Consider the following 25083-nt stretch of genomic DNA (forward strand, 5'->3'; position numbering starts at 1 on the left):
AGTGCAAGCCTCGGTTATAGCCAACAATACCATGCATTCATAGGGTATCACCACCATATCGCCACGCTAGATGTATGCTTGCCTGAACGCCTGCAGCTTCTTCCTAGTGCGCCGTGTAAATGCCTTGTTCACCTTTGCAGTTTGATCTTCATTCCCGCTTGGTCGCCTATACTTGCTTCACGAATGCTGTTACAAGGTTACCGTCTGTCCTGAGATGTTGGGGGATTGGTATGGACTTACTGGCATCGATCTGTACAACCTGGGGTAACGCTAACCGAATCTTGTTCCTGTATAGCGCCGGTTGTGCCCGTTGAAGAGGGTTGCCCTCGAAGTAGACCGTCTCCAGCTCCTCCTTATCTCTCAACTCCTTCTCGACCTCTCCAAAGTCGCTCAACTTGCAGTTGCTTGCCCAGAACTCGGTGAGGTGCTTGAGGCCATTCAGTCCAGATAGATGTTCGATCGGGTTCGCGCTGATGTCGATGACGTTTAGGTTGACGTTGTTCTCTAGACCTGACAGTTCTGTGAGGAGGTTGTGCGAGATGTGCAGTTCTTCGAGGTTGACGAGCTTCTCCAGACCCGTTATCGAGCGCAGGCGATTCGACTGAATGCTGAGAATCTTGAGGTTGGTGAGGGTGTCTAGGCCTTTGATCTCGGTGATCTTGTTCTTGCCCAACCATAGCTCTTCCAAGCCCGTCAGCGTTTCCAGTCCTTCAATCTCGCGTACCCTGTTCGCGCCGAGCTCGATCTGCCGCAGGTTGGAAAGCCCGTCTAGGTTTTCTATCTTGCTGATCTTGTTCTGCACAAAGTACAGATCCTTGAGCTTTGTCATGTGGTTCAGGCGTTTGATGTGCTTGATCTTGTTGAAGGAGAGGTCGAGCGAGGTGAGTTCGGTGAAGGCATCGAGGCCTTTGATGTGCGCTATGAGGTTGTCGTAGAGGTCGACTTCTGTGAGAGTCGGCGCGACTTCGTCGGGTATCGCGATGCTTTCTATGCGGTTTTGGCGTAGGCAGAGACGCTGGGAGGTTAGGCAAACTCATCTACAGCCCACAGCACAGCATACCTTCATCTGCTTGAACCTCTCCAACCGTAACGCCGACATGTCTGAGACTTTGGAGTGCACAATCTCTATGTCGTCCTCATCTTCCGGTGTGTCGTCCAGCAAATCCTCGTCTGCAGCCAGCTGCTCGGGAGGCGAGCCCTCGTCGTCTGATACTTCTGGATCGCTCACAACCTGCGCATGGGGGTCGCGTGGTTCGTCGGCAATGCTCATCTTGTCTATCCGCAACTTCCCGTCCCAGCCGTTGCTGTCGCGTGGCTTGTGGTCGTCGTTGTCTTCGTCGCGTGTTTCGTTCGCGTCGGTCGCCGCTGCGGGGTCGCGCTCGCTGTGCGGGGCAGGATTTGGCTCAGCCATGGCGCGTGAGGGGATAGTGTAGGGGGAATCGACGGAGAAAGCGTCTTGGAACTGGGTGTAGATGTCGACCGCTACTTGCAATATCTAGGCAGCCGTGTGTGGTCTGCAAGTGATTGTTGGAGCGGCAGGTTACGTCGTTTAGAGCTAACCTCTGCCTAAGCAAGGGTCTAGCGGCATGACAATCGCTAGCTATTAGACACCAACGCTCTACTACTAACATTACAGCTAACTACAAGATTCGTTCGAATTGTGTGACTTCTAAGTGATCCAGCCTATCCGATCGCACGCCTGATCCATAGTACGCATGTACTCTTCCAACCTGTCCACGATCCAACCAGAACGAACCAGACCTCCCGCCGCCGGCTCCTCCATCTTTTCACACCTCGAAGCGGCAGTGGAATACTCTGAGCATTGTAATGTCGACGCTCGACCCAAGCGCACTTCACGCGACACAAGACACCTGGAAGGGCGGTAGGAGAACTGCAGGCAGCGGATGTTCCTTTCGCATGCCGATTTGCAAGCTTCGAAAGAGCTGTGCACCTCCTCGCCTTTCAAAACCTCATTGCTGAAGGCCTTGTCGACGGAATAACTGTCCCATTCTGATCTTTCCCTGCTCAGATTAGGGTATATATATCCCTTGAACACATCGGCATGCCTCAGAGGAGCGCTCCTTGGACGCCTACGATACCACTCTTGTTCGAATTCCCACAGAGACCTGATCTCATTCTCCGGCATATGATGATATGTAATCGCGGGATAGCACCACGGTTGTCTGTTGATCTTCGTAATGTTGTGGTCGAGCGTTGAAACCGGATCACCCTGGAAATGAGGAAATGCCCACAGCAGTGATACTTGAGCATCCTTCAACGCCTTTCCGAGGACCATGTCTCCGGCCCATTGCTCAATTGTATACTGATTCAGATCTTTCATATGCGATTTCCAATGATGGATCACCTTCCTCATTGCTGGTGCCGACAGAACAAATCCCGAGCCGCCGTGAGCAAAAAGCACGTCGCCAATGTACATTTGCTTGCCGATATAATGCGAGGCTTCTACATCGAACTGGGACAGATAGTCGAGCAGGTTGGTCCACATCAGGTACGTGTCAAGTTCAACGAAGACGAACCACTTTGCTTGTGGCATCTGGCGGAGAGCCTTATCTATCATCGGCAAGAACTTGAACTTGTCAAGTTTCCACCCCGGGTTGCTTAGCGACCCTGATGCGCCACTTCCATCGTGTGCGATACCATCCATGGAGAGACCATCTCTGCCTTTGGTTTTCAGCTGGTGGTAAAGCTCAAAGTCTGGCACCGAGTCTTTTAGATCCTGGTCGAGCTCGTCGAAAACGTCATGAATATGATGTCCTCCAAATTCTTCTTCAAAGTCGGAATAGATGGCGTAGTTTGGAATGCATCGCAACACGGTAGTGAGATGAATCGGCAGCTTCTCGAGTACCTCGGTGGCACCTGTGCGAAGGACGACCAATACTTCCTTCGCGATGGCGTTCTGAGGACAGTACAGTGGGGTCTGATGCTGGCTTGATATACTGGCGCTGGGTGTCGATCTTCGATATGAGTGTATGAAGAAGCCACAGATGAGCAAGGCAGCAATAGCAGTTCGATATCTGCGTCGGAAGTTGCCCCGGGACCTACCTGCAGCCATCGTCATTCACTCAACGCAAGTACATTGGGGCTCGTTGGAAGGAACAAGCTCAGTCGACTTTATTGGGGGTTTGCCCCTTCAATCCGCAGCTCTGCGTGTCAGTATGAGTTTCCCGCCCGGCGCTTAGCGCTGGTAATCCTTGTCAGCTTCTGGTCCTCCATTCCGATGTAATCAACCGCTGCGTCACACTCGAAAGCCAACCCACACGCATTCCCGGTGCCCTTCTCAAAGAAGAACGACTACGCTGGCGTTATTTCAACAGACAAGTAACCACTGGCTTTCTTCCCCCGATATCATTCTATCCGAATGGCTTTCCAGACGGAAAGGAAGTAGCGAAATTGAAAGTGAGCAGTAGGTGGCACAGCAGAGACAGTGGCGTTTGGGCAGAATAGTGATTGGTGGGAATCGAGTAGGCGAAAGCAGACAAGGACCTGCATCATTATCGTCTTGCTTCAAACAATGCATCTCAGCCAACCGCTCACCCGTTCCACGGGATTCAACACCTAAACTAAGAGATATGCGCATTCAACCGGTGCGGCGTGGTGAAGGGCTCCCGCCTCCAGGCTCTCGGTGTAACCAAAGGCGTATGTGCAGAGCACTCTTCCGCTAAGTGTCCCCTTGTTTTCGCTTCCATACCATCAGCCCTTTTGCCATAGTATCAGATAACTATGTGGAGACTCATCGTCAGGCTGTGGGTCATGAGCTCGACGTTACTCGCCTCTCATGTCTCGCCGAGACAGGAAGAAGAAGAAGGAAGAATTTGGACAGAACCTCAGGACTCAAGCGACGGCGGATTCATCTTCCCAGTAACGTACCCGATAGACTTCCGCGAAGGCTCCAGCATCAATATATCATGGTCGACCACGTACAAAAACATCAATTTATACTTTTACCAAAGAGGCAAGGTCGCGAATTCAGTGCAGCTCGCTGGTGAGGAATCATGCTTCTTCATTATCACATGAAGTACTAATGAGACTTTAGTCAATCTAGCAAGTCAATGGTACCAATGGGAGGTACGCGCGGAAGAGGCCAACCTGACCAACCCCTTCGTATTTAGAGTCGTCAATGCCCAGGGCACCGATGAGGAGCAAAGGATAGACGGTTTTTGGAGCACTAGCTGGTACATCAAACGGACTGGTGTCGCAAGCGAATCGGAAGCATTTTCGTCTTCGTCTTCGTCCTTGTCGTTGTCGACTTCATCGGTCTCGCTAGACCCGATTTCTTCAACACCAACAACATCGTCAACAAGTCCCTCGTCGACCACATCAGCAACAGACACCCTGACAACAGTGGTCTCAGATGGAGTAAAAGACACGGAAGACAAGGGTATCGGAAAAAACACTATAATCGGACTGACGGTTGGGCTCGTGGTCGCGGGAATCCTCATCATTGTCGGAGTGGTGTTCTGCCTTCGAAAACGCCGGAAAGATAAGGCTGCATCAACTCCTGCGCCAGTCCCCGCCGTGTCTTATGTCGATAATGCCCCTGCTCAAAAGCAGTCTGGTCATCATGCAGCGCATGAGGTCTTTGCACCGCCTTCCGAGTTGCAGGGCGCGCCACCACTCTACGAGCTTCCTGGGCACAGATAAGAGGAAGAGAGGGACGGGTGCATTGAATCACAGGAATACAATTCGTAAGCTTCGCATCGCAACTTCTGGTGCGAAAGGTTAAAATGCCGCAGGTGATCTTATGATCCCTAGCCAAAACGTTTCGTCAATATGCTTTGCAAACTGCCCTCGCTTCTGTCCTGATTCCGCACGCTCTGTGGTGGCTTTGTTCACTCGGCAGCTATCGACGCGTTCGGTGTTGTCTCCAACACGCGCCCTGCCACCTGAAGCGAGTTCAATCAGCGGATCATACTATTGGACCACCGTCATGACCCGTCGAGACAGCCCCGAAGGCGTACTGTTGTGCGTATCGATAGGCTGCCAGGGCAACTAGCACGAGGCTGAGGTTACACTGCATGATCTTGACAGTTTGAAGCAGTACAAGATCGGCGCGTCATCAAGCCACCAATATCATTGGTGATTGACCTGCAATGATGCAATTGAAGCGATGTGGCTTGTATGTCAGGCCCTGTACATGGCGGCGCGTCAACAAAGGCGGATTCTACCAACCGAAGCTAACATCTGAAATGCTTTCCTCGTATGCAAAAGGTGGAAGCGAGCCCAAGGCTGAAGTAGATCGTACTGATATAATTCAGGGTGCTCTTTGCCGAGCACTTGTAGCAGAGCTTTACTTGTACCAAATGTGGTAACGCTGAGTCAACCGGTACTACCGAGCTCTACCGAGCTCCACTGAGGGCTTCATATTCGAGGCCAGTTAGAAGAGCTGTGAAATTCCCCGTCAAATCGAAAGAGCTAGCACTCTTGTAGATACCCTCACTTATACGGGTAGTGTTCCCGAGTGCTAGGTGGTACGAGGGGTTATCGGAGAACAGTCAAGAGCTTCCTATCGAGAATTAGTATACTGAGCTTCGTGCTGCAGCGACTCAGCATGAGTTAGCAGAATACTCCCTTTTTTATTATGAGGTGTTCAGCAAGACACCCGCGCCTGGAAGATTAATGCCGCTTATGAGGGGAGCAATTTCGCGTTGTAATTACCCTGAGGTTGTTAACAGATAGCAGTTCAAGTGTTATTGTTCAACAATTAATCTGCTTCAATCTCTGTCAGCTCGTAGAAGGTATTCAACGATTCGGCTACGTCATGCTGACTTTACCTGCTACCCCCATTGGAGCGCAGACGAGTCGAATCGTTGATTAGCCATCAGAAAACGCCACAGGATCCGACAGTGTCGGCTATTCAGGCGAGGCTGCACCTTGAATAAGCCTTATCATGAGGAGTTGACCGGTGCGGCATTTATCTATGCCGCGTCTAATCATGGATCTTTTACACCTACGCCTTTTGACAAGCCCTCCGTTTCCTCTTCACCCCAAAATCGAACGGGATCGGTCTAACACGCTACAAACAAAATTTCAAACATGGCGCTCGCCTTCGCTTCCGGATCTCTAAAGCTGGCAAACTGGGGGTTTGGTGTTGGCGACATTGCTGTCATCGCTGGTGCGGGAAGAAATGTAGGCAACTGGGTCATGGCCCAGACCCGAGACCGCAATTTGGTTGAGTTCTTGAGAGTCGACATCGATACTGTCATCACTAGGAAAGGTTTGATAGATGTGGTGGAGCTACACAAGCGCTGGGATTGCAAAATCACGCTCTTCCGAAACGGACTCCCCATGGCTGTGGAAAATCCTGCTGGAAGTCAAGTACCTGTTGTTGATAACATGGACAAGTTCACTTGGTTCATGACCTTGTTACTTGCAGCACTGGATGCAGCGATCGGGCCCTCATACGTCCACCAATTTGTCATCAACCTCTTATCGCGACTGTTCGAAAACAGCCCAGACGGCATGGAGTATTTGATGCGAGAGGCACCTCAACATATCCAGGGTTGGAGGTCAAGCGCTTGCGTTCGTGGCATCATTACCAAAACCGATCATCTGTGGAAGCAATTAGCCCAACAAGGCCAGCATTGGCCGGGTTGCATACCATCTGCCGAATCCGAAGAGATCATGCGTCTTCTGCTATGGCTCGCAACAGAGAAAAGCACGATTTTCACTACAGCCTCGACCGACGCTTTCTGCTTCGCGATGATATTACACGAGATTGGTATCGAACAAGTCGCAACAGTGGAGATGTTGACCTCCAGTAGCGATATCGACACCAACACCGACGAAAGCGTCATTTGCGTGGCTTTGGACACTAGATGGTCCTCAATAGCATCGAGGGGAGGCAAGACCGCTGAAGATGCACTCACGAAAAGAAATGGAATGACCATTCCGTTGGACAACATGGAAGAATGCATGTCTTTGTGGCCTAAGGGAAGAGATTTCGCGGCTCGATTACGCACACTATTCTTGGACGGAATGGCTGCCGTCGATGAAGATGGCGTTATGATCAGTGCTCTTGCAAATATTCCAGACTGGAATTTCAGCTATCTCGTCTCCAAGAATAAACCCTCGCAAAGGTCAGCAAACCGCAGATTGGATACACTGGCATACCGAGTCATCGATGCTTTCCTTCCAGGGGTTTCTGGCAAAGTCTCGCAACACATCCAAAATCTACTCGGGAGTTGGGACTCAAACAAACTAGAGGATATGGAAAGGTACCTGACGAAAGAGACCGATATTCCGCAACTACACCTTCAGCTGTCGGCGCACGCCGAGCTGCAGTCTCTGCTGCTGGGTTATTACTACGCTTTACTCCAACCATTGGTCGATTGTACTAGACTCAGTGTACAAGAAGTCTACGGTGCTTGGGGCTACACAAGTGGTAGATTCCTGATCGCCATTGGGAGGCTGAATCGTCCAGCGTCGATACGTCGCCCCATCAGTGGTTTTCCCAATCAAGACGATAGAGAGATCTGTCGGCACTACCCACGAGAGGCCATTCTCTACCTAGTCGGGTTTCTGTTCGCGGGTTTGGAGCCAAATTCGAACACCGTCGCCAACGGAGCAACAAGTAGCACAGCGATTGCTAGCGCAACAAGCACGATAGGTATCCTGTCGAAGATCTCCGTTCTGCCGAGGGTCATGCTGGGATCACAGCTCGAAAGAAAACACTCGGCGCAACTATGTCTACTGGACTGCGACACAAGTTTCATACCATGTAACACATCAGGTTGTGTACAAGAAGGCCTAAAGTCGTTCTTGCTCGTGAGCGATGTCGACGCGGAATCAGAAAGCAACTTCAAGGGCGAAGAGCTCATTCGCAGACTCCATTCGGACAACGCGGTTGACTTCACACCTCACATCGAACCGGACTGGGACAACGACGTTCAATGCAGCATGCTTGTGTATCGACACCAAGGCCGCATTGTGTATTCACTGCCGTTCTCGAGCGTCTTAGCTGTTCTTACTCGTGATGAGAGTCTGCATCAATGCCCGATTGAATTAGATCAAGCCCAACGAGTGTCAGAGCCACAGACGACTCGCCACCTGCTAGAACAGTCGAAAAATTGGGCGACTTGGGCAGACGCTGAGCTGCCAAGTCTCATCCCACCAGCTACTAGCATGGTGCTGGCAAGCCCCCAGGACTTTCACGGAAGCGCATTACTGTGGAACAGAGTATGCGATGGATCCGCAATTGTAGTGGCTTCGCTCATTGGCATGCCAAACGCTGTAATTTGCGTGTTGGCAATGTACCTTCACAGGTCTCAGTATCTCGGGCTTGAAGATGTTGTCACAATCGTGTCTCATCCAGACGAGTTTGTAGAGGCGATACAGGCCGGAAAACAGTACTTCATCATCTTTTGAGCAGATGAGCGATCACTACTACCAGTCTATCGAGTTTCCGCCAACTTCCTACCCCTACTTCTTCAAGAACGTCAAAGCAGCAACAACATACCCCTCCATGCCCACCGTCAAAGTCGGCTGCACAACTGGCGCAAAAAAGGGACTATGATTTCCAGGAACATCCTCACTCAGCCTGCCCTCCTTCTCCGCCTTATCCCAAACCGCTGGATCCGTCCCTCCATACAAGAAAAAGCAACTCGGCTTGCCAATGGCGGTAGCCAGGATACCAAAGTCTTCCGAGCCCTGTAGGCGCGCAATGTCAGATTGATACGAATGCTTTCCAGGCTGGAAGTGCGCAGAGAAGGACTGTTCAAGCGCGTTGGTAACGTCAGCGTCGTTGAAGAGCAAGGGGAACTGCGTTGTTGGTGTCAAGGTGGGGGTGTTTGGGTTGTTGGATGCTTCGGCCTCGGCGGCGATGATACGTTTTACGCTAGCGAGGACGCGTTCGCGGGTTTGGGGTAGAGCTGCGCGGACGTCGATTTTCAGGTTGGCTTCCGAGGGGATGATGTTTTCGGCGTCGCCTGCGTGGAAGGCGGAGACTGTTACCACGGCGAAGTCTAGGGGGTCTACTTCTCGCGCTACGATGGATTGGAGACGCATTATTGTGGATGCGGCTTGTAGGATGGGATCGATGCCGCGATGGGGAGTAGAGGCGTGGGCTTGTCGACCTTCGATACGGAGTCTATAGGGGTTAGTTTGAATGAGGAGTCAAGAACGAGGGCGGATTTACTGGAATCGATCAGCCGAGCTGGCGATTAAACCATGCTTCGTACCAATAACACCAGCTCTTTCTGGCATGACATGCGCGCCCACCACAACGTCCGGCTCTTTGACTTTGTTGTACAGACCATCATCCACCATGTTCTGTGCGCCACCTGCTCTTTCTTCCGCTGGCTGGAACACCAAGATCAACTCCCCGCTCCACGCCTCTTTACATTTAACCAGAGTTTCCGCCGCCGCAAGCAGCGCGGTAATATGCATGTCATGGCCACAGGCATGCATCACGGGCTTCTCAACATCGTCCACATCCTTCATACGCGCTGTACTGGCATAGTTCAGGCCTGTCTTCTCTTCCACGGGTAGCGCGTCAATGTCAGCACGTAAGAGAAGTGTCTTTCCGGGGCCATTGGAGAACGTCGCAGCGACGCCGTGACCGCCGATGGAAGAATGAATCGTGAAAGCTTTAAAAGTCTCTAGATGTTTGACGATCGCTTCCGCTGTCTTGGCTTCCTGGAAGGACAGCTCCGGGTGCGTGTGGAACCACTTGTCTGTAACTTCATTAGCGATGAAATTGATCAGTTACCATGATCACTCACAGAGCTCTTCATATGAAGCCAAGTCTGGCTGATGTGCCTTGACAATCTCACTTATGGAAGGCATGATCTGCGTCAATGCTTTCACGATATTTACAAGAATGGGTGGCTGAATTGCAAATAATCTGTAGTTGGTCGCTGATATATACGTCCAGTCTTGCGGTAGATAACTCGGTAAACGACCTGCCTTTGTCGCGTTAGTAGGTCCAGTCGTGATACCCGTGCTGGATTAGTGTTGTTCTGACAAATGCGGTTCCCGACGGGGAAAGTCGAGAATGACGTATGAGCGTGCGTTGCATTGTGGGGTAGCGTAGTTGATTCCGACGCCGATACCGCCGGCAGCAGCGCAAGACTGTACGAGGCCGATAGATGGAGCTGTGGCTGAAAAGTGCGTGTATTGATGTGAGTAAGCTGGAAAGGAATACGTTCGTTGATAATAATACAATGATGTGCGCAACGCCAAACGAAACCCTTCTTCTAGACCCAGAATGCGTACATCTCAAACTCCTCGCATGTGGCGACAAGGACCGACGGCTGCGTCAAAAGGTGCGCGATTCGTCCATTCCAATATACAGCATGTGTAACAAGCTCGTAGAGGGAGGGAGGATTGGGCTTTGCCATTCTACGACTCTGCCATGTCCTTGTCGTGTTCCTCAAGCTGCCTCTCCAGACTTCCCATGAGGTCTGGTTCCGAAGTTGGTGCAGAAGGAGCAGCTGATTGAGGTTGCACAGGCTCAGCCTCAAGTTTGGGTTCGGCCTCAACTACAGGCTCAGGCTGGGGCTGGGGCTCCGGGACGACCACAGGCGCTGGTGCCGCGTCCACTTCCACTTCCACTGATGGAGCTGGGACTGGAACCTCGCTTGGGGCCTCCTCGGGAACGATGGCTTCTGTGGTAGTAGTAGAAGTCGAGATCTGGTTCATGGAATTCTGGCGACTATGGGAGACGGCAGAAAGCGGCAGATCAGGTGAGCTGGACTGGTCACGTTTCGGCGTCTGCAGCGACGTGTCGATTGGAGCGGTTTCGATTGCGGTCCTCTCGATCGTTGCGGTATCTTGAGAGGGCTCGTTGGAAGCCGGCGGCGGATGGCTTGCTAGTGCGGTGCTCTCTGTCAATGTAGCGTCCGCAAAATTGGGGGCTTCGGTCGCTGGAGCACTAGGTGGGACTACAGAGGACGCCTGAGGGGTCGCTGGGTTGGAGGTATGCTCCATGTCTTGATCTTCATCTTCCGAGCCCTCCTCGCCAGACCCCTCTTCTTCCTCGCCACCGGCGTCTGCCATTGGCGTATCACCTCCATCTGACGGAGCTACCGATCCGTCCTCTTGTTTGACGCCTGGTACACCCAGCATGTCACCGCCGGCAGTTGATGCTGGCGTCCCTTGCTCTGCTCCTTCGACAAAGACGACCTTCTTCTTGCCTCTGCCTGGGCCCCCACGCTTGACCTTCTTCTTAGGAGGTGGCGGCCTCCGCCGAGGTGGCGTTTGTTGTAGGATGTCGTTAGCTACGACGACACCTTCCGCATTCACAACACCGACTCCCTCGACGATTGTTCCCGGTGCCGCAGTAGCTGGCGCAACTTCAATTGCAGCATCTTCAGGCTGGACTTCGCCTTCTACAGCCTGTCCTTCAGGTACAAGTACCTTGTAAACAGCCACGTTGCCATCTGCATCAAGTTTCTTAACCTTGGTTTCCCGCAACGCAGGTTGTGCAACCTGACCATTGACGTATGGTGATGGGAGACCTTTCCTTCTCTTTGCGAGATACTCTGGTTCCGAAACTTCTAAATGCCGTGCAACTTTGACGTACTTCTTGATAGTGAAGCCGGTACGGATCTCTTTAGTCTCTTCTTCCTCGTCTTTCATCTCGTTGTCGTCTTCTGGGGGAGCCGGTGGTTTGTACAACTTCCCGGAGCGTGCTGCTCGCAGCAATTGCTGAGAATGCTCAGGCAACATGTGAGAATCTCGAGGCATGGGCAGCTCGGGCCAAGCATCTTTGTCCAAAGGCTTGTTGTCGGCCGAGTTTGGCTCAATGGTGATTTCAGCTTCCCGATACTGACTAATGGGCAATCCTTCCAGCACATTGTGCTCTATCTGGCCGCGTCCTGACCTGTTGGACCGATCCCTGTTCCGAAACTAGTTAAATCATGTCAGCTTGAGTCTAGAAGAGATATGTGCACGTTTGGACGCTGTCCGGACACGATGCGATGCTATGGCTGCGTCGTCGCGCGAGAGGTGCAGGTACAGAAGAGCTGCTCATCACCACTCGTTAAAGCAAGCGAATCTAGAGATTACTCTCTGATCGCTCGGTTTTCCAAGAGATAATGGCGCGTCGGTGACAGCCGATGGAATATCAAAAATGCGATGCACGTGATAGAAATAGCGGTGTTGCGTCGCGCGCGTGCAGAGGCTGGGAATTGATGTCGCAAACGCAGCTCAAGGACGCATGCTCGAGCAAGGAGATGTGATGACGTACCGGAGCCATAGTGACATGCGATGCCCTCGATGAGCTTTAGGGCAGGCGGTGAAAGTGGGTATTGATGTCGGCGCAATGCAACGGGAAGTCGCGATGCGTGAAGGGGAGGCGCGTCGCTTTGCAGATGGCAGGCGCAACCGTGCGCCGCTATACCCCTTCGAGTGCGTTCGCGACTCCGGGGCTGAGCACCGGCCTAGGGCTTGAGACGCAAGTAACAGACCTCCTATTTGATCTTCTTGCGCCGATCGTCGTACCAGATACATGGTAGTTCTAATCACACCATACTCACTTACTTGGCCAAGACCAATTCTGGTCGCCATTCGCTGGTTTTGTGAGGGAGCGCAGTAGGGAACCACTTACAACTTCTGTATTTCAAACGATGCCACGCAGGAAGAAAAGCATCAACGGAACTGTGAATCCAGCGACGCGTGATTGGAATTACTATGGGCCTGGGCCTCGCCAGAGAGATTGATCCATATCGGACCGACTATTATCGATGGTGAATGTATGCTTTCAGGCATTGCAGGCAATTCAGAGATCTCATACAGTCATGGGTATTGCCGATACGTGCAACGAGGTGACCTATTTTCAGTCTGAACTCCATTTCAAAGAGTTGAGCAGGCTCAATATAATACAGTACATCATTCTCAACGTATCATCGCTGTTGAGGTAGACGCAGCTCCTCCGCTGTCGTACAGGCTCTCGCCTCTCCATGCAATGTACGCCATAGTGTTACAAGACCATTTCGTCTCGTCGTCCATACCCGCTCTCTTGAGCGAGGCACTCAATCCCAGCCCTGGTCCTTCACTCTGACAATGTCACTTCTATCCCCTTTTTGCTTGCCCTCTCTTCCACCTTCGACGACCAATCGGTCGATCTGGTAGAATTGGCTGATCACCGTTTGCCTCTGCGGAATGAGTCAGCATTCAGTCCTGTGCATCCAACCTCGACTTCATGTTCCGAGCTTCTTGCAGCGGCACGCCCAAGCGCATACGTCGCCCGATGGCACTCAAGATAGCGGCTCGTTCGCCTCTACCACTTCTCTGCCACGCGCTGCGAACCTCCACTTCCATTGCCGAACCACAGGGTATATATCTCACCTTTAGCATCTGCAATTCATTCAAGCCCTTCTGCACCAACTCCTGTATTGTCCGCTCCTCGGTTATGTTCTTGCTGTCTCGGAACGCATCGCGCGTTCTCCGTTTGGCATACTCGCGGAAATTGTAGGCGGCGAATTGCCCGCTTTGGCGCAGCAGGGAGCGGTACTACGTGCAGAGGTCAGCCAGTGCTCTTCCATAGTCCATGGGAAATAAGCGCGCTGCAAGCCTGTGTATCTCAAACGCAGAGTTACAGAGTAGGTGTGTGGATTGCGACACTAGGGCGGCGACACCATGAGTGTAGGCTGCAACGGATGTCCGGAAAACCGCAAGGAGGATACGTACGAGTGAGCGCACTTGGTAGGCCATGTCGCCTTTCGTTGCCTGTGCTAATGACATGGTCGCGGGCTGTACAGAGGAACGTGGAGGGTAGTGGTGCACTTGGGAATAAAAGTCGCTGGTTAGGTCATAGGTCTTGGGCAGGTCGGAGGAAAGCTACGAAAGTCCGAGCATACAGATTGCCGCAGCCTACCCCACGCTGCATCGCCACAATAGTCTGCATCGAACAGGAGATTGAGCGCTGAACGCACATTTTTCATTATGCCTGACGAACTAATATTTTACAAGTAACTAGTGTCCCAGAACTACTGGAATCAATGGAAGCCTTGCGGCTCCGGGTCTCCATGAAAGTGGTATACCCAAGTGACTTCGCACAAACGCCTCCCAATGCAAATAAAGCCATCATCATCTCAAGCGACTGTGTGATGTCTGGAGAAAAAAAAGCAAGACCTACTCGCAACCCTACTTTTGGCGGTGCTTCTCTTGGATCTTGCGGAGTTGCTCCTGGACGTTCACGTCCCGCATCTGCTCTACACGAGCAGTATTTTTGGCAGGATCAAGCTGACCATCGTACGACAGTGCAGCCTTCTTCCTCCGAGCTTCTTCCTCTGCAGATATCGGCAATCCAGTAGCTCCATCGTAGATATCCTCACGTTGACTAGCAAAGCGTTTGAGGTTGTTCGCGACGTCGGCGGTGTTGATGGTTGTAGAGTATCGGGCTTCGGCCTTGTCGCGCTGTTCTTTCCAGCGCGGATCAAGCAGTTCGACTAGAATACAGTGTTAGCGATGATCTTTTGAGGGACAGGAATGGGGTCGGCTTACTTCTGATGTGCTCATCCATCTCGTTCGCGGGAACTTGCTGCTTGCAGTTAGGGCACACGGCCATTTGAACGTTTGCCTTCTTTGCGGCAGCACGGGGAACGTAGTCTGTGACAATGCGACCAGGTGCTCCTCTGGCAGCAGCCTGAGCGCGTGCGCGCTGCTCGCTCTCCGCTTGGCGCTCTCTTGCCAGCCGAGCTTGCTCTTCTTCGCGCGATATCTGTGCCGGCGTTCGGTAGTCAGGCATAGGCGGAGGCGCGTATGACGGCACACCATACGGTGGCTGCACGGGCGGCGCTGCGGGAGCGTAGTTTGGCGGCATCTGAGATGGGGGTACCTGCTGCTGTGTGACGTTGTAGTAAGTCATCTCGTCGGGCATGGCCTCCTCGAGACGCCTTGTAGAAAGTGAGACGGCTGCCTTTTGCTCGAGCGACTGCGACTGCAAATCGTTCAGTTGTGCTGGTGGAGGCAGGTCCGCTGCATCGTCAGCCTCGTCAAAGAGCACAGTCGCAATGACAGTGAAGTCGTGCCAGTCCACAGTCGCATACTCTTGCTTCTCAGCCTCGACCTTCTTTTCCTCTTTCTCTTTTTGGGCGGTCACGTACTTGACGTACTCCGCACGTCCCTTGGCACGATCTAGCACATGGAACCGGTTCTTGATGTTCTGTTGTAGCTCCTGGATACGCGCCTCGACTGTCGCCTCTTCCTCAAGTAGGATCTTGTACTGCTCAACAAGCGATCGGAAGAACTGGAAGAAGCTGTGGTTTGGTCGGAGAAAGTCAAACTGGAAGTTGCCAGACTCACGGTTGCGCAGATCCTTCAGCCAGTTCTCACCCACGCGGGCCGTGTATAGAGCTGTGAGCTTCAGCACCTCCAAGTCCTTTGCGCTGATGTTTGGCATGCGCGCAGAGAAGCGGAACCTGGGCGGTTCTGGGGGGCCCTTGGGCTTGTTGTCAACGACTTGCTTGGCACTTCCAACTGACCGTCCGTGACCCTCCTTCAGTTGCTGGAGATACCACAGGAAGTAGGCGTTGTAGGGATCCTCTTCCATGACGAAGACGAAGTTGCGGTTGTTCGCGGCCGAAGGATCGGTAGTGACACGCTGCTTCAGTCCGTTGAAGTGTGATTCGCCTCGGCGGGCAACGAAGTCGGCCGTCTTCGCAATCGTTTCGCGCACGTTGGGCGGGGGGATGACCAGGTTCGACGGCGGCTTCACGTCGAGCTCGACAGATCCCGAGGCGACGCCATTGCCGTTGGGGTTCGCCATGGCGCGTGTGGTCGGTGTACGTCTCGGCTTCGAGTGATGTCGTCGGCAGTCCTGTATATGAGTCGCGAAAAGCAGGTGAGGTACTCGCAGATTGCGCGGGGCAAGAACAGGGGAGAAATTCAAACGCCAGTGACCAGATTCCCGTCGCGATTACCTACTTCCGAGTGACTTGCGCGTAGATCGCGTGGGGTGAATGTGGACGTGGTTGTTGGTAGCTGCGACTGGGCGTCGACATGCGGGAGATCGCAAAGTTCCAGGGTAGGCAACAAGATGTTCCGCGCCGAACCCCAGCCACAGTTGCGCCACAACCAAGCCACAGCTTTCGAAATGAAGCACTCGGCGTAATACTCAAGACGCCTCGGCTTGCAAACGGCTGTCGGAGGTCAGACCACTGCCGCTGGAGGACTAATCTGATTTCTCCAAACTGGTAGATAATTGGGTGGAGTGAATGCTAGCCCTATGTACCTGGACCTATTTTCAGCTCTCCCAGTTGGGAAAGGGCCGTCGTAAGGAACAGCTTGCAACTAGGATTAATCGGTACGCAACCACTGCTCCTCGCGGGACTCTCTCCCCTTAGCCTGAACCATTGCGCATACCACAGAGACCTCCATCTCTTCCCCCCTCACCTTGATGAGACTCTTTTCCAACTCTCTTTAACTCTCTTTGCAACGACGTCAAGGCCGCGGGCGCCTTCAACGTAGACTGGAACTCCGCAACGTTCCCACCTTTTGGTACAGCGCTCCACTCGCCAGCTGATCGAGCCGCGACACCTCTTCACATCCCGCCGTCATGGCGAGCCTCTCGGCACCCAACGCCTACCTGGGCGAGAAGCCCAAGTCTCGCAGATCCAAGTCGCGTTCCAAGTCGCGCTCCCCAGCCCCGAATGGCCGCAAGCAGCCCAACACACAGCAACAGAAGGTCCAAGGCTACACTTCCGAGGGAGTGCAGGACCATGATATCTTCAACCTCCCTGGCTCAGACTGGTCACTGCTGGCCGTTTTGACCTTCATTGCGGCCGGCGTTCGACTCTTCCGGATTTCACAGCCTACCAGTGTTGTCTTCGATGAAGTTCAGTAAGTGTGGTCACCATACAACAAACTCAACAGACATGTTGGCTGACTGATTCCAGCTTCGGTGGATTCGCATCGAAATACATCAAGGGCAGATTCTTCATGGACGTCCACCCTCCACTCGCGAAGCTCCTCATCACACTGGCAGGATGGTTGGGTGGATTTGACGGAAACTTCGACTTCAAAGACATCGGCAAAGACTATCTGGAGCCCAAGGTCCCATATGTCACCATGCGCATGCTGCCCGCTATCTGCGGAGTGTTGACGATCCCGACCATGTTCCTCACCCTCAAAGCTGCGGGTTGCCGTACTACCACTGCGGCCCTGGGCGCTGGACTTGTCATCTTTGGTAAGACACACTTTTTGGGAGGTGTAATGCATACTGACTTCTTGTAGACAATGCGCTCGTCACCCAGTCCCGCCTCATCCTCCTCGACTCGCCGCTCATCATCTTCACGGCCGTCACCGCACTCGCCTGGACAAGCTTCATGAACCAGCACGAACAAGGACCCTCCAAGGCCTTCCAGCCATCTTGGTGGTTTTGGTTGGCTGCTACCGGTGTCGGACTCGGTGCAACAGTCAGTGTCAAATGGGTAGGCCTGTTCACCATCGCCTGGGTTGGTAGCTTGACACTGGTACAACTCTGGGTTCTTCTCGGAGATACCAAGAACGTCACGCCACGCCTGTGGTTCAAGCACTTCTTCGCACGCATGTTTTGCCTGATCGTCATTCCCGTCTCGTTTTACATGGCCATGTTCGGAATCCACTTCATCTGTCTGGTCAACCCTGGTGAGGGTGACGGCTTCATGTCTTCTGAGTTCCAGGCGACGCTCAACTCCAAGGGCATGCAAGCTGTTCCCGCCGACGTCGCTTATGGAAGCCGTGTCTCTCTACGCCACTGGAACACTCAAGGCGGATATCTCCATTCCCACAGCCACATGTACCCCACCGGTAGCAAGCAGCAACAGATTACTCTCTACCCCCACAAGGACGAAAACAACATCTGGATCATGGAAAACCAAACTCTGCCAATCATGCCGGAAGACTACACTGGCCCAAACCTCACAAGCCCTAAAGCTTGGGACAACGTTGGACCTACTTACATTGAAGATGGCGGTGTCATTCGCCTCTACCATATCACCACCGACAGACGCCTCCACTCGCACGATGTTCGTGCTCCTGTTACCGAGGCTGACTGGCAAAACGAGGTTTCTGCCTACGGTTACGAAGGCTTTGAGGGTGATGCGAACGATCTGTTCCGCATTGAGATTGTCAAGAGCAAGTCTGATGGAGCCGTGGCAAAGAAGCGCGTCCGAACTATCCAGACCAAGTTCAGGCTTGTTCATGTCATGACTGGTTGTGCGCTATTCTCACACAAGGTGAAGCTCCCTGACTGGGGTTTCGAGCAACAAGAGGTCACTTGCGCTCGGCAAGGCACATTGCCCAACAGCATCTGGTACATCGAGGGCAATGTTCATCCCTTGATGGTGGACGGAGAGGTCGAAAAGGTCAACTACCGCAACCCCGGATTCTTCGGCAAGTTTTGGGAGTTGCAGAAGGTCATGTGGAAGACCAACGCTGGCCTTACTGAATCGCACGCCTGGGATTCGCGCCCTCCGTCGTGGCCCATTCTACGCCGCGGTATCAACTTCTGGGGCAAGCATAACCGTCAGATCTATCTTCTGGGTAACCCGGTGATCTGGTGGAGCTCGAGCGCGCTCATCGCTCTATACATCGCTATCAAAGGCTTCGCCATTCTCCGTTGGCAGCGCGGTTACCGTGATTACAATAACGTCACCTTCAAACGTTTCGACTACGAAGTGGGCATGAGCATTCTCGGTTGGGCTTTCCACTACTTCCCATTCTACCTGATGGCGCGCCAGCTGTTCTTGCACCACTACCTGCCCGCTCTGTACTTTGCCATCCTTGCACTTTGCCAGATCTTTGACTTCGTGAGCTACCGCTTCAGTGTCTTTGGTTTGAGGCAATACCCCGCGATCGGCCAAGCAGCGGCTGTCGGTTTCCTCGCTGTCGCTATCACAGTCTTCACTGTATACTCTCCCCTAGCATACGGCAACGCATGGACCAAGGATGCTTGCAAGAGCGTTAAGCTGTTCGACACTTGGGACTGGGATTGCAACAACTTCCTAAACTCTGTAAGTTCTCTTCGCATCACGACTGGCCAATTTCAGCTGACAAGTTGTAGTACGAAGCATACAACGTCATGCACTCTGAGCCTGTAGCATCCATCGCCGTGCCTTCATCAGCAGCACCTGCTCCTCCGGCTCCAGTCGCACCTGAAGTCGTCCCTGAGGTCAAGCAAGAACAGCCCAAGGAACAGCCAGAGCAACCAAAAGAAGCGAAGGAAGAGAACGTGATGTCTGAGCAAGCGGTAGTTTCCCCGCCACCTCAGGAGGCCCCCAAGGATCTACCTGTTGTTTCCAAGGAAGAGCGTATTGAGTACCGCGACGAGAACGGCCGTATCCTCAATGACGATGAGGTATCAGCACTTGCTGGAAAGGTCAGCTTCAAGACGCGTTACGAGACCCGAACCCGTATCGTCGATGGCGAAGGCCACGAGATCTACGAGGGCCTTGTAGACTCGCATGGTGACGCTGAAGAAAATGGTGTTGCACCTCCCCACCCAGACGCTGAGGGCCGTAACCCTGAGACACAAGAGCAGGCTAATGCTCCCGAGGCCAGCGAGGCACCGCCTACTGTCGAGGTCGTGGAAGATCAGCAGAAGGAGAAGAGCATTGAGCAGCATCAGGACGATGCTCAGCCAGCAAGTGAGGCTCAATCTGCAACGCAAAAGGATGAGTAAATCCTTTTTCCTTCTTCCCATGGCATTTACATGGTCTCATTTCTCTCTTTTGTACCATAGGGACGGATACATTTAGCAGCGTACGGAGCTGGTGGCGCTCGGTCTTGCACGACAAACACACGTAACGGCAGATGGAAAGTGGATTGCATTTGCCTTGGATCTTGTATGATTACATATAATGTGTTTTGCGAAAATCTGACATCTCACGTCGTATTTGTCTCTGGAACTTAGCTGTTCTATATGCATCAAGGCAAGCATGACCATTATGTATGAGTGTGGAAGACAAGAGAACGTTGGCAAGCACGAGAAAAATGTCGAATGATTGCGCCTAGGACACAGTGGCTTGCAAGGCCGGTGCGAGGCACTAGACCTCCACAGGTCCTTGTCAGTTTGCAGTAACTCTTGCGGCTCGGCAACGAAGACATGATAAGCTAGCGACAATGAGTTGCAGACTAAGCCTTGTCGTCCCGGGCTCGAGGACCCTCAGCCTCAGGCTAATTCATCTCATCCGATCTGCCGGATGAACCGCTAGACAGCTCTCCCGCGATCGGATGGCGCGGTGCAAGATGCAGGGAGCGGGTATCCTTGAGCAACTTCACAAACTAGCATCTGATCCCGGAATGTGCTCCATCGCACTAGGATTATGTCCAAAACTTGTGATTCGTCATCGGAACTTTTTGCCGCAGTCTTGAGTCCAGGGACCACAGGGGACCACAGTGGGCTGGAATACGTTAGCAGCAAGGGTCAAACTGGGGACGCTCTAGATCTAACGTGTGGCCGATCGCTTCTAGGTATTACTTGCACATGCCAGGAGCTTCTTCTTTTTTTCGGGCCTCGCAATGTTAGGAAACCCCACTCCTTGCACCCGGCGGCGAAGTCGGGCATGTGTCACGCAGCAGCTCGGGCAAAGTTACTACAAGTCATGTAATCTGTCCATGATCTCCGCCTGACCACCAGAACCAACACCCTATTTGACACAGATCAACGACATTTTGACTACTAATTCGCCGACAGATCACCTTTGGAGAAAAAAAGGAATTTTCTGGAACATGACTTTTGGGCATGAAGTGCTGTGGCTAGGGTTCGGCAGTAATACGCGTAAGACCCCCAAGTTCTTCCCTGCTTGCCTTGGTGGCAAACCAGAGGAAGTGTCGCGAGCTTCATGTCGCTCTTTGTGGGAATGTTCGCCACTTGCGTTGAGCTAAAAAAGAAGCCTTCCTCCTCGCCGTACTGGCCTCCGCGGAGCGAGACACTCACACACAAACGACATACCAGTGAGGGTTATAAATTAACAATGCGGTCTAGCCGCGCATCGCGTTTTTCCAGATACCCCTCTCACTTGCGCCAGATTCCCATGTTCACGACATCGTGAAACCCTCTTTTCCATCCCTCGACTTTGGTGTCTGCGTTTCTTTCTGGGGAGAGACTGTTCGTCTCCCCCTCTGGTTTTTGTTTTCTTTTCGCGGCTTGAATTTTACTCCCTTGTCTTTTAATTGTACTGCGATCATTGTTGCGCCGCGTTCCTATTCTGCTACCAGGCGTCTCGTCGTCTGCAATGGCGCCTGACTCGCACAGCGCCCACATGGCCGATGGCAACCACATGTGTGCCAACTGCGCGCGCAGCAAAGATGGACCTACACCCACTCAACGCTCGTACGACAACGACAACAACAACAACGTTCACGACGGCGATTCCTACATCCAGCAAAGCATCGAACAACCCAACCCACCCATGGCCAACATGGTCAATGCCTCCCACTCCGGTCCCTACAGAATCTACATCGTGACCGATACCTGCTACCCCACGGCCGATAGCTTTCAGAACAACGTCGGTACCACGCACATCACATCTGTGCATTCCACAAAAGCGGCAGCCAACAGCCGAGCCAAGAAGATCATCTACGAGAACGACGGCGAGTGTACAGTCGATCTCGACAAGATTATCGAGGAGGTGAAGAAAGGGTTATACATTGGGATAGGGGTTGGTGGCAAGGACGAAAAGAGTGGCAGCTGCTTTGCGCGAAAGTGTGAGGTGGAAGGCAAGATTGTGGACGAAGACAGCGATAGCGAGGAGACGAGTGGTGAGAGTGGCGAAAGCGATCTTGTGGATGCCAATGGGGAGGCAGACGGCGATGTGGACATGGGCTGATGAGGAGAATACAACGACACAAACAGCGAACCCAGGAAGCCGCGGCAAACATGGGTAGCGGTCAGGATCTGCTGTCGACACATACGGAGGCGTGGAATTAGAGTCAAGAACGGCTCAGGAAGCTAAGGACATACAATACCGCCGGGGTACTACAACGACCGTAACAGGCGTTCGAGGTATGCATATTCAAGACCATCGTAGGACGCGGGCCGAGAACTCCCTTGGGTTCCGGTTTGGAGAAAAAAAGGAAACGGACGAAAGAGCAGCCCCCAATACTTGGACAGACACCTCCGGCACATCGAACGATCTATCTTGCGCGCTCGTGGTGAAACACGGCGTTTGCATATGGCATAGACACATCAACGGTACACAAAACAAACGAACTGTATATCACTTCGTAGGAGGGGAGGTTGATCCGGCACCTGGTTGGCTGGACGAGCATGCAGACAATGAATGTATTGTAGTCTCCACTATCAATCGCAATCGACAAGAATGGCTTCAATTCGCGCCCCCTGGTATCGCGAATGTAGATGCTTACTCTGACCAGGTCGAAGCCCTGGCGAGCTTTTGATGCTTGCGCTACGACCGACTGACTCAGAGCCTGGGACAGCTCTCAGTGGTCGTGTTTGTCTTCGAGGCGACGGTTACGAGAAGTTCTTTTTCAAGTAATAGATCCAAGACTCGTCGAATGCGTCTATGCCTAGCAAAGGCTTTTGTGAGTCTGATACGGACTCGATTATGTCTGGCGGAGTTACGGGTGTGTCCGTCGGCGATTCTTCTGTATCTAGCAGGTCCTGCTGTTCATCTGGCGGAGCGACCTGTGTCTTGGCTGAGGCCCGTTGTGCGTCTGACAGTGTCTTTTGTGCGTGTTTGGGAACTTCCGGTGGAGCATGAGAATTTGAAGTTAGAGCATCTCGTTGTCGACAACAGGCGTGTTCGTAGGTTGAGCGTGTTGAATGTCTGGTTGCGTTATGCCATTTGCGGACGGCCAAGGGCCAACCCCTTTGAATATGACTTCTTGGAAACCCCGCTCGTCGTTATGATACTCCATGTCCAGCGTTCCACAGAGGTTCATCAGGACGATAGATAGCTCTTCCCCGAAGCTTGTCGATAATACCGTCCGCTTTCCTCCAAGGTCTACTATGTCCTGTGGGTTATCCCCTTCTTCCATCTCTTCTACTCGATCGTTCTCAACTTTGGATATCGTGTATTGTCGTGGTGGCTGGTCCGGCATGTAATGCGTGCAGATGAGCTTGCCTTCCAATTTGTATAACCAGAATCGAAACCCCGGAAACGCTACGATGACGCGCATGTTGGTCGTAGGTCTTGGAAGGGTTGATAACCGCTGGTTTGCGAGCGAAGAGTATTGATAAAGGTCGGGTTGATAATGTTGATCGTGTTAGCAGCAGGAAGTGCAGAAGTTGCGAAACCAGGTAGGATGAATACGGAAAGATATGATGCTCATGTCATAGGGAAGCGGCTCATGAGTATATGGCGGCCTTCACGAAGGACGTGAGTAAGGGTAAGCTAGTCTTTTGTAGAGAAAGTGCACCTCGACCAATCCTTTCAGGCAAGTGACAGCGTGAGTATTGGTAGCCATGGTTCTTCTTTCTCGGCTCGGAGTGCAGAAGGTAGTCATCGTTACCCTCTGGGATATCTCCTTATTTGGACGAAGAGTCGTATCAAGCACGCTTTGGACGAGCCTATGCCAGCTCGGGCATGGGATATGTGGTGGCGGCGACCTGGCGCACATCGATCAACGACCGTTTCGACCTTCCAATTCCAAGCCTCGAGCATCTCATCCGATCAATGGTAGGGAATCTCGAACTTAGTAGCTAAGGCGCGATGAATAACCAATGTTGTGAATGCTGAGTGTGGCTGGACGGTCGGAGGCTGGTCGTTGCCAAGAAACGGTGCATCCCCGCCCCACACGCGCGCCCGCACGTCATCGAGCGCTTGAAGCAAGAACAGTACCACTACACAACATATGCGTTCCGCCCTCCACGATGCCGTACACACTATCGACACGTTTGCGATATGTCTGCCGGATACTTTCCAAAGCGGGAGAAGGTCGGTCTTGAGGACCTTTTCAAAGGTCTAGTCACTGCCTGTCACATCCTCGACCACAATGGTAAGTTCTGGTGTCCGGAGTGCACGTGAAACACACACTGACTTCGCGCTTCCATCGCTTTAGGCATCTTCGATGCTTATGGCCATATCTCTGTCCGGTCGCCCGACAATCCCGCGACGTTCTGGATGCCTTGCAATATGCCGCCAGCATTGGTCAGCTCGCAGGACGATCTGGTCGAATACAACGTCGATGGCGCCGAAGCGGTCGAGAAGGACGTGAAGCCAGGTTATCTGGAGCGTCACATTCACAGCGAGATATACAAGAGGTTTCCGGCCATCAACAGTGTGGTGCATAGCCATGCTGGCGATGTTCTGCCGTACTGCGTTAGCGGTGTGCCTTTAAAGAACACAATACACATGGCTGGCTTCTTGGGTATGTATCCTAGGTCATCATTTCTAGCTTCTTGCTAATAATGTCACTGCAGGTACTAATGTGCCAGTCTGGGATGCCTCGAGCAGCTACCCCTCCGGTTCGAAGCACGATCTGCTCGTTCGCGACAGCACGCTCGGCGCCTCTCTTGCAGCTGCGTTCAAACCAGCCACGTCGACCGGCTTCATCTACTCCAAAGTACGCTCCGCTCTACCCTCGCAGCTCGGTGGTTCATCTGCAGAGCCGAAGATGGAACCCGATCACGCTGTCGTCCTGCTACAAGGCCATGGCTTCACAACCGTCGCGCATGGCATCGAGGAGGCTGTCTACCAAGCAATATATACGAAGGAAGCAGCCAAGGCGCAGACTACCGCTATGACGGTTCTGAATGCGCACACGGGCTATGCACTCGAGGGCAAGGTCGACGTCGAAGCCGGTGGCAAAATCAAGTCGGGACATGCAAAGGTTGAGGGCGGCAATCTAAAGTATCTGAGCGACAGGGAATGCCATGATGCCTGGGAGTCACTATCAGGCACTTTGACCAGACCCTGGGCGCTCTGGTGCCGACAAGTGGAAGTTGACCCGTTGTATAGGAATGAGTGCTCAGGCGGCGATGATTGAGCGATGGTGGATCGACCGGTTCGTATGGCTGCTTTCGACAGACAGAATCGCTGTTAGTAATACTTCTTCCTTCTTTTCTGTTATTCCCGAGTGCCTCGTTTCCTGTGGGGGCTAGGCTCTCCGCAAACCTTATCCAGTAGAGTCTTAGCCCTTTCAATTTGCGGGCAATTTGCTGCGACACTCTCCTCT

The 25083-nt window shown here is 52.8% G+C and overlaps 9 protein-coding genes across 9 annotated transcripts; 4 read left to right on the forward strand and 5 right to left on the reverse strand.

The window, feature by feature from the left end:
* Positions 1–166: 166 nt before the first annotated feature.
* Positions 167–3284, reverse strand: J4E87_007185 (uncharacterized protein; the record flags this gene model as incomplete). The annotated part of the gene is made up of 4 exons (XM_049378781.1): positions 167–1015; positions 1061–1495; positions 1757–2938; positions 3279–3284. 4 exons carry the CDS (start codon positions 3282–3284, stop codon positions 167–169), a joined length of 2472 nt encoding a protein of 823 aa, XP_049231443.1.
* A 2770-nt stretch (positions 3285–6054) lies between these two features.
* Positions 6055–8385, forward strand: J4E87_007186 (uncharacterized protein; the record flags this gene model as incomplete). Its single annotated transcript, XM_049378782.1, has 1 exon — positions 6055–8385. The coding sequence occupies one exon, from the start codon at positions 6055–6057 to the stop codon at positions 8383–8385; it is 2331 nt and encodes a 776-aa protein (XP_049231444.1).
* Positions 8386–8439: 54 nt separating this feature from the next.
* On the reverse strand, positions 8440–9804 carry J4E87_007187 (uncharacterized protein; the record flags this gene model as incomplete). The annotated part of the gene is made up of 3 exons (XM_049378783.1): positions 8440–9106; positions 9155–9692; positions 9741–9804. The coding sequence occupies 3 exons, from the start codon at positions 9802–9804 to the stop codon at positions 8440–8442; spliced, it is 1269 nt and encodes a 422-aa protein (XP_049231445.1).
* Positions 9805–10359: 555 nt separating this feature from the next.
* On the reverse strand, positions 10360–12217 carry J4E87_007188 (uncharacterized protein; the record flags this gene model as incomplete). The annotated part of the gene is made up of 2 exons (XM_049378784.1): positions 10360–11868; positions 12209–12217. 2 exons carry the CDS (start codon positions 12215–12217, stop codon positions 10360–10362), a joined length of 1518 nt encoding a protein of 505 aa, XP_049231446.1.
* Positions 12218–12992: 775 nt separating this feature from the next.
* J4E87_007189 (uncharacterized protein) lies at positions 12993–13704 on the reverse strand (the record flags this gene model as incomplete). The annotated part of the gene is made up of 3 exons (XM_049378785.1): positions 12993–13115; positions 13309–13473; positions 13651–13704. 3 exons carry the CDS (start codon positions 13702–13704, stop codon positions 12993–12995), a joined length of 342 nt encoding a protein of 113 aa, XP_049231447.1.
* Positions 13705–14106: 402 nt separating this feature from the next.
* J4E87_007190 (uncharacterized protein) lies at positions 14107–15730 on the reverse strand (the record flags this gene model as incomplete). Its single annotated transcript, XM_049378786.1, has 2 exons — positions 14107–14411; positions 14467–15730. The coding sequence occupies 2 exons, from the start codon at positions 15728–15730 to the stop codon at positions 14107–14109; spliced, it is 1569 nt and encodes a 522-aa protein (XP_049231448.1).
* Positions 15731–16519: 789 nt separating this feature from the next.
* On the forward strand, positions 16520–19624 carry J4E87_007191 (uncharacterized protein; the record flags this gene model as incomplete). The annotated part of the gene is made up of 4 exons (XM_049378787.1): positions 16520–16803; positions 16860–17149; positions 17197–18956; positions 19007–19624. 4 exons carry the CDS (start codon positions 16520–16522, stop codon positions 19622–19624), a joined length of 2952 nt encoding a protein of 983 aa, XP_049231449.1.
* Positions 19625–21206: 1582 nt separating this feature from the next.
* On the forward strand, positions 21207–21773 carry J4E87_007192 (uncharacterized protein; the record flags this gene model as incomplete). Its single annotated transcript, XM_049378788.1, has 1 exon — positions 21207–21773. One exon carries the CDS (start codon positions 21207–21209, stop codon positions 21771–21773), a length of 567 nt encoding a protein of 188 aa, XP_049231450.1.
* A 2037-nt stretch (positions 21774–23810) lies between these two features.
* Positions 23811–24894, forward strand: J4E87_007193 (uncharacterized protein; the record flags this gene model as incomplete). The annotated part of the gene is made up of 3 exons (XM_049378789.1): positions 23811–23904; positions 23968–24276; positions 24329–24894. The coding sequence occupies 3 exons, from the start codon at positions 23811–23813 to the stop codon at positions 24892–24894; spliced, it is 969 nt and encodes a 322-aa protein (XP_049231451.1).
* Between the last annotated feature and the right edge of the window lie 189 nt (positions 24895–25083).

This window comes from Alternaria ethzedia, assembly GCF_023757985.1.
Source record: "Alternaria ethzedia strain BMP 0044 chromosome Unknown scaffold_19, whole genome shotgun sequence".
NCBI lineage: Eukaryota > Fungi > Ascomycota > Dothideomycetes > Pleosporales > Pleosporaceae > Alternaria > Alternaria ethzedia.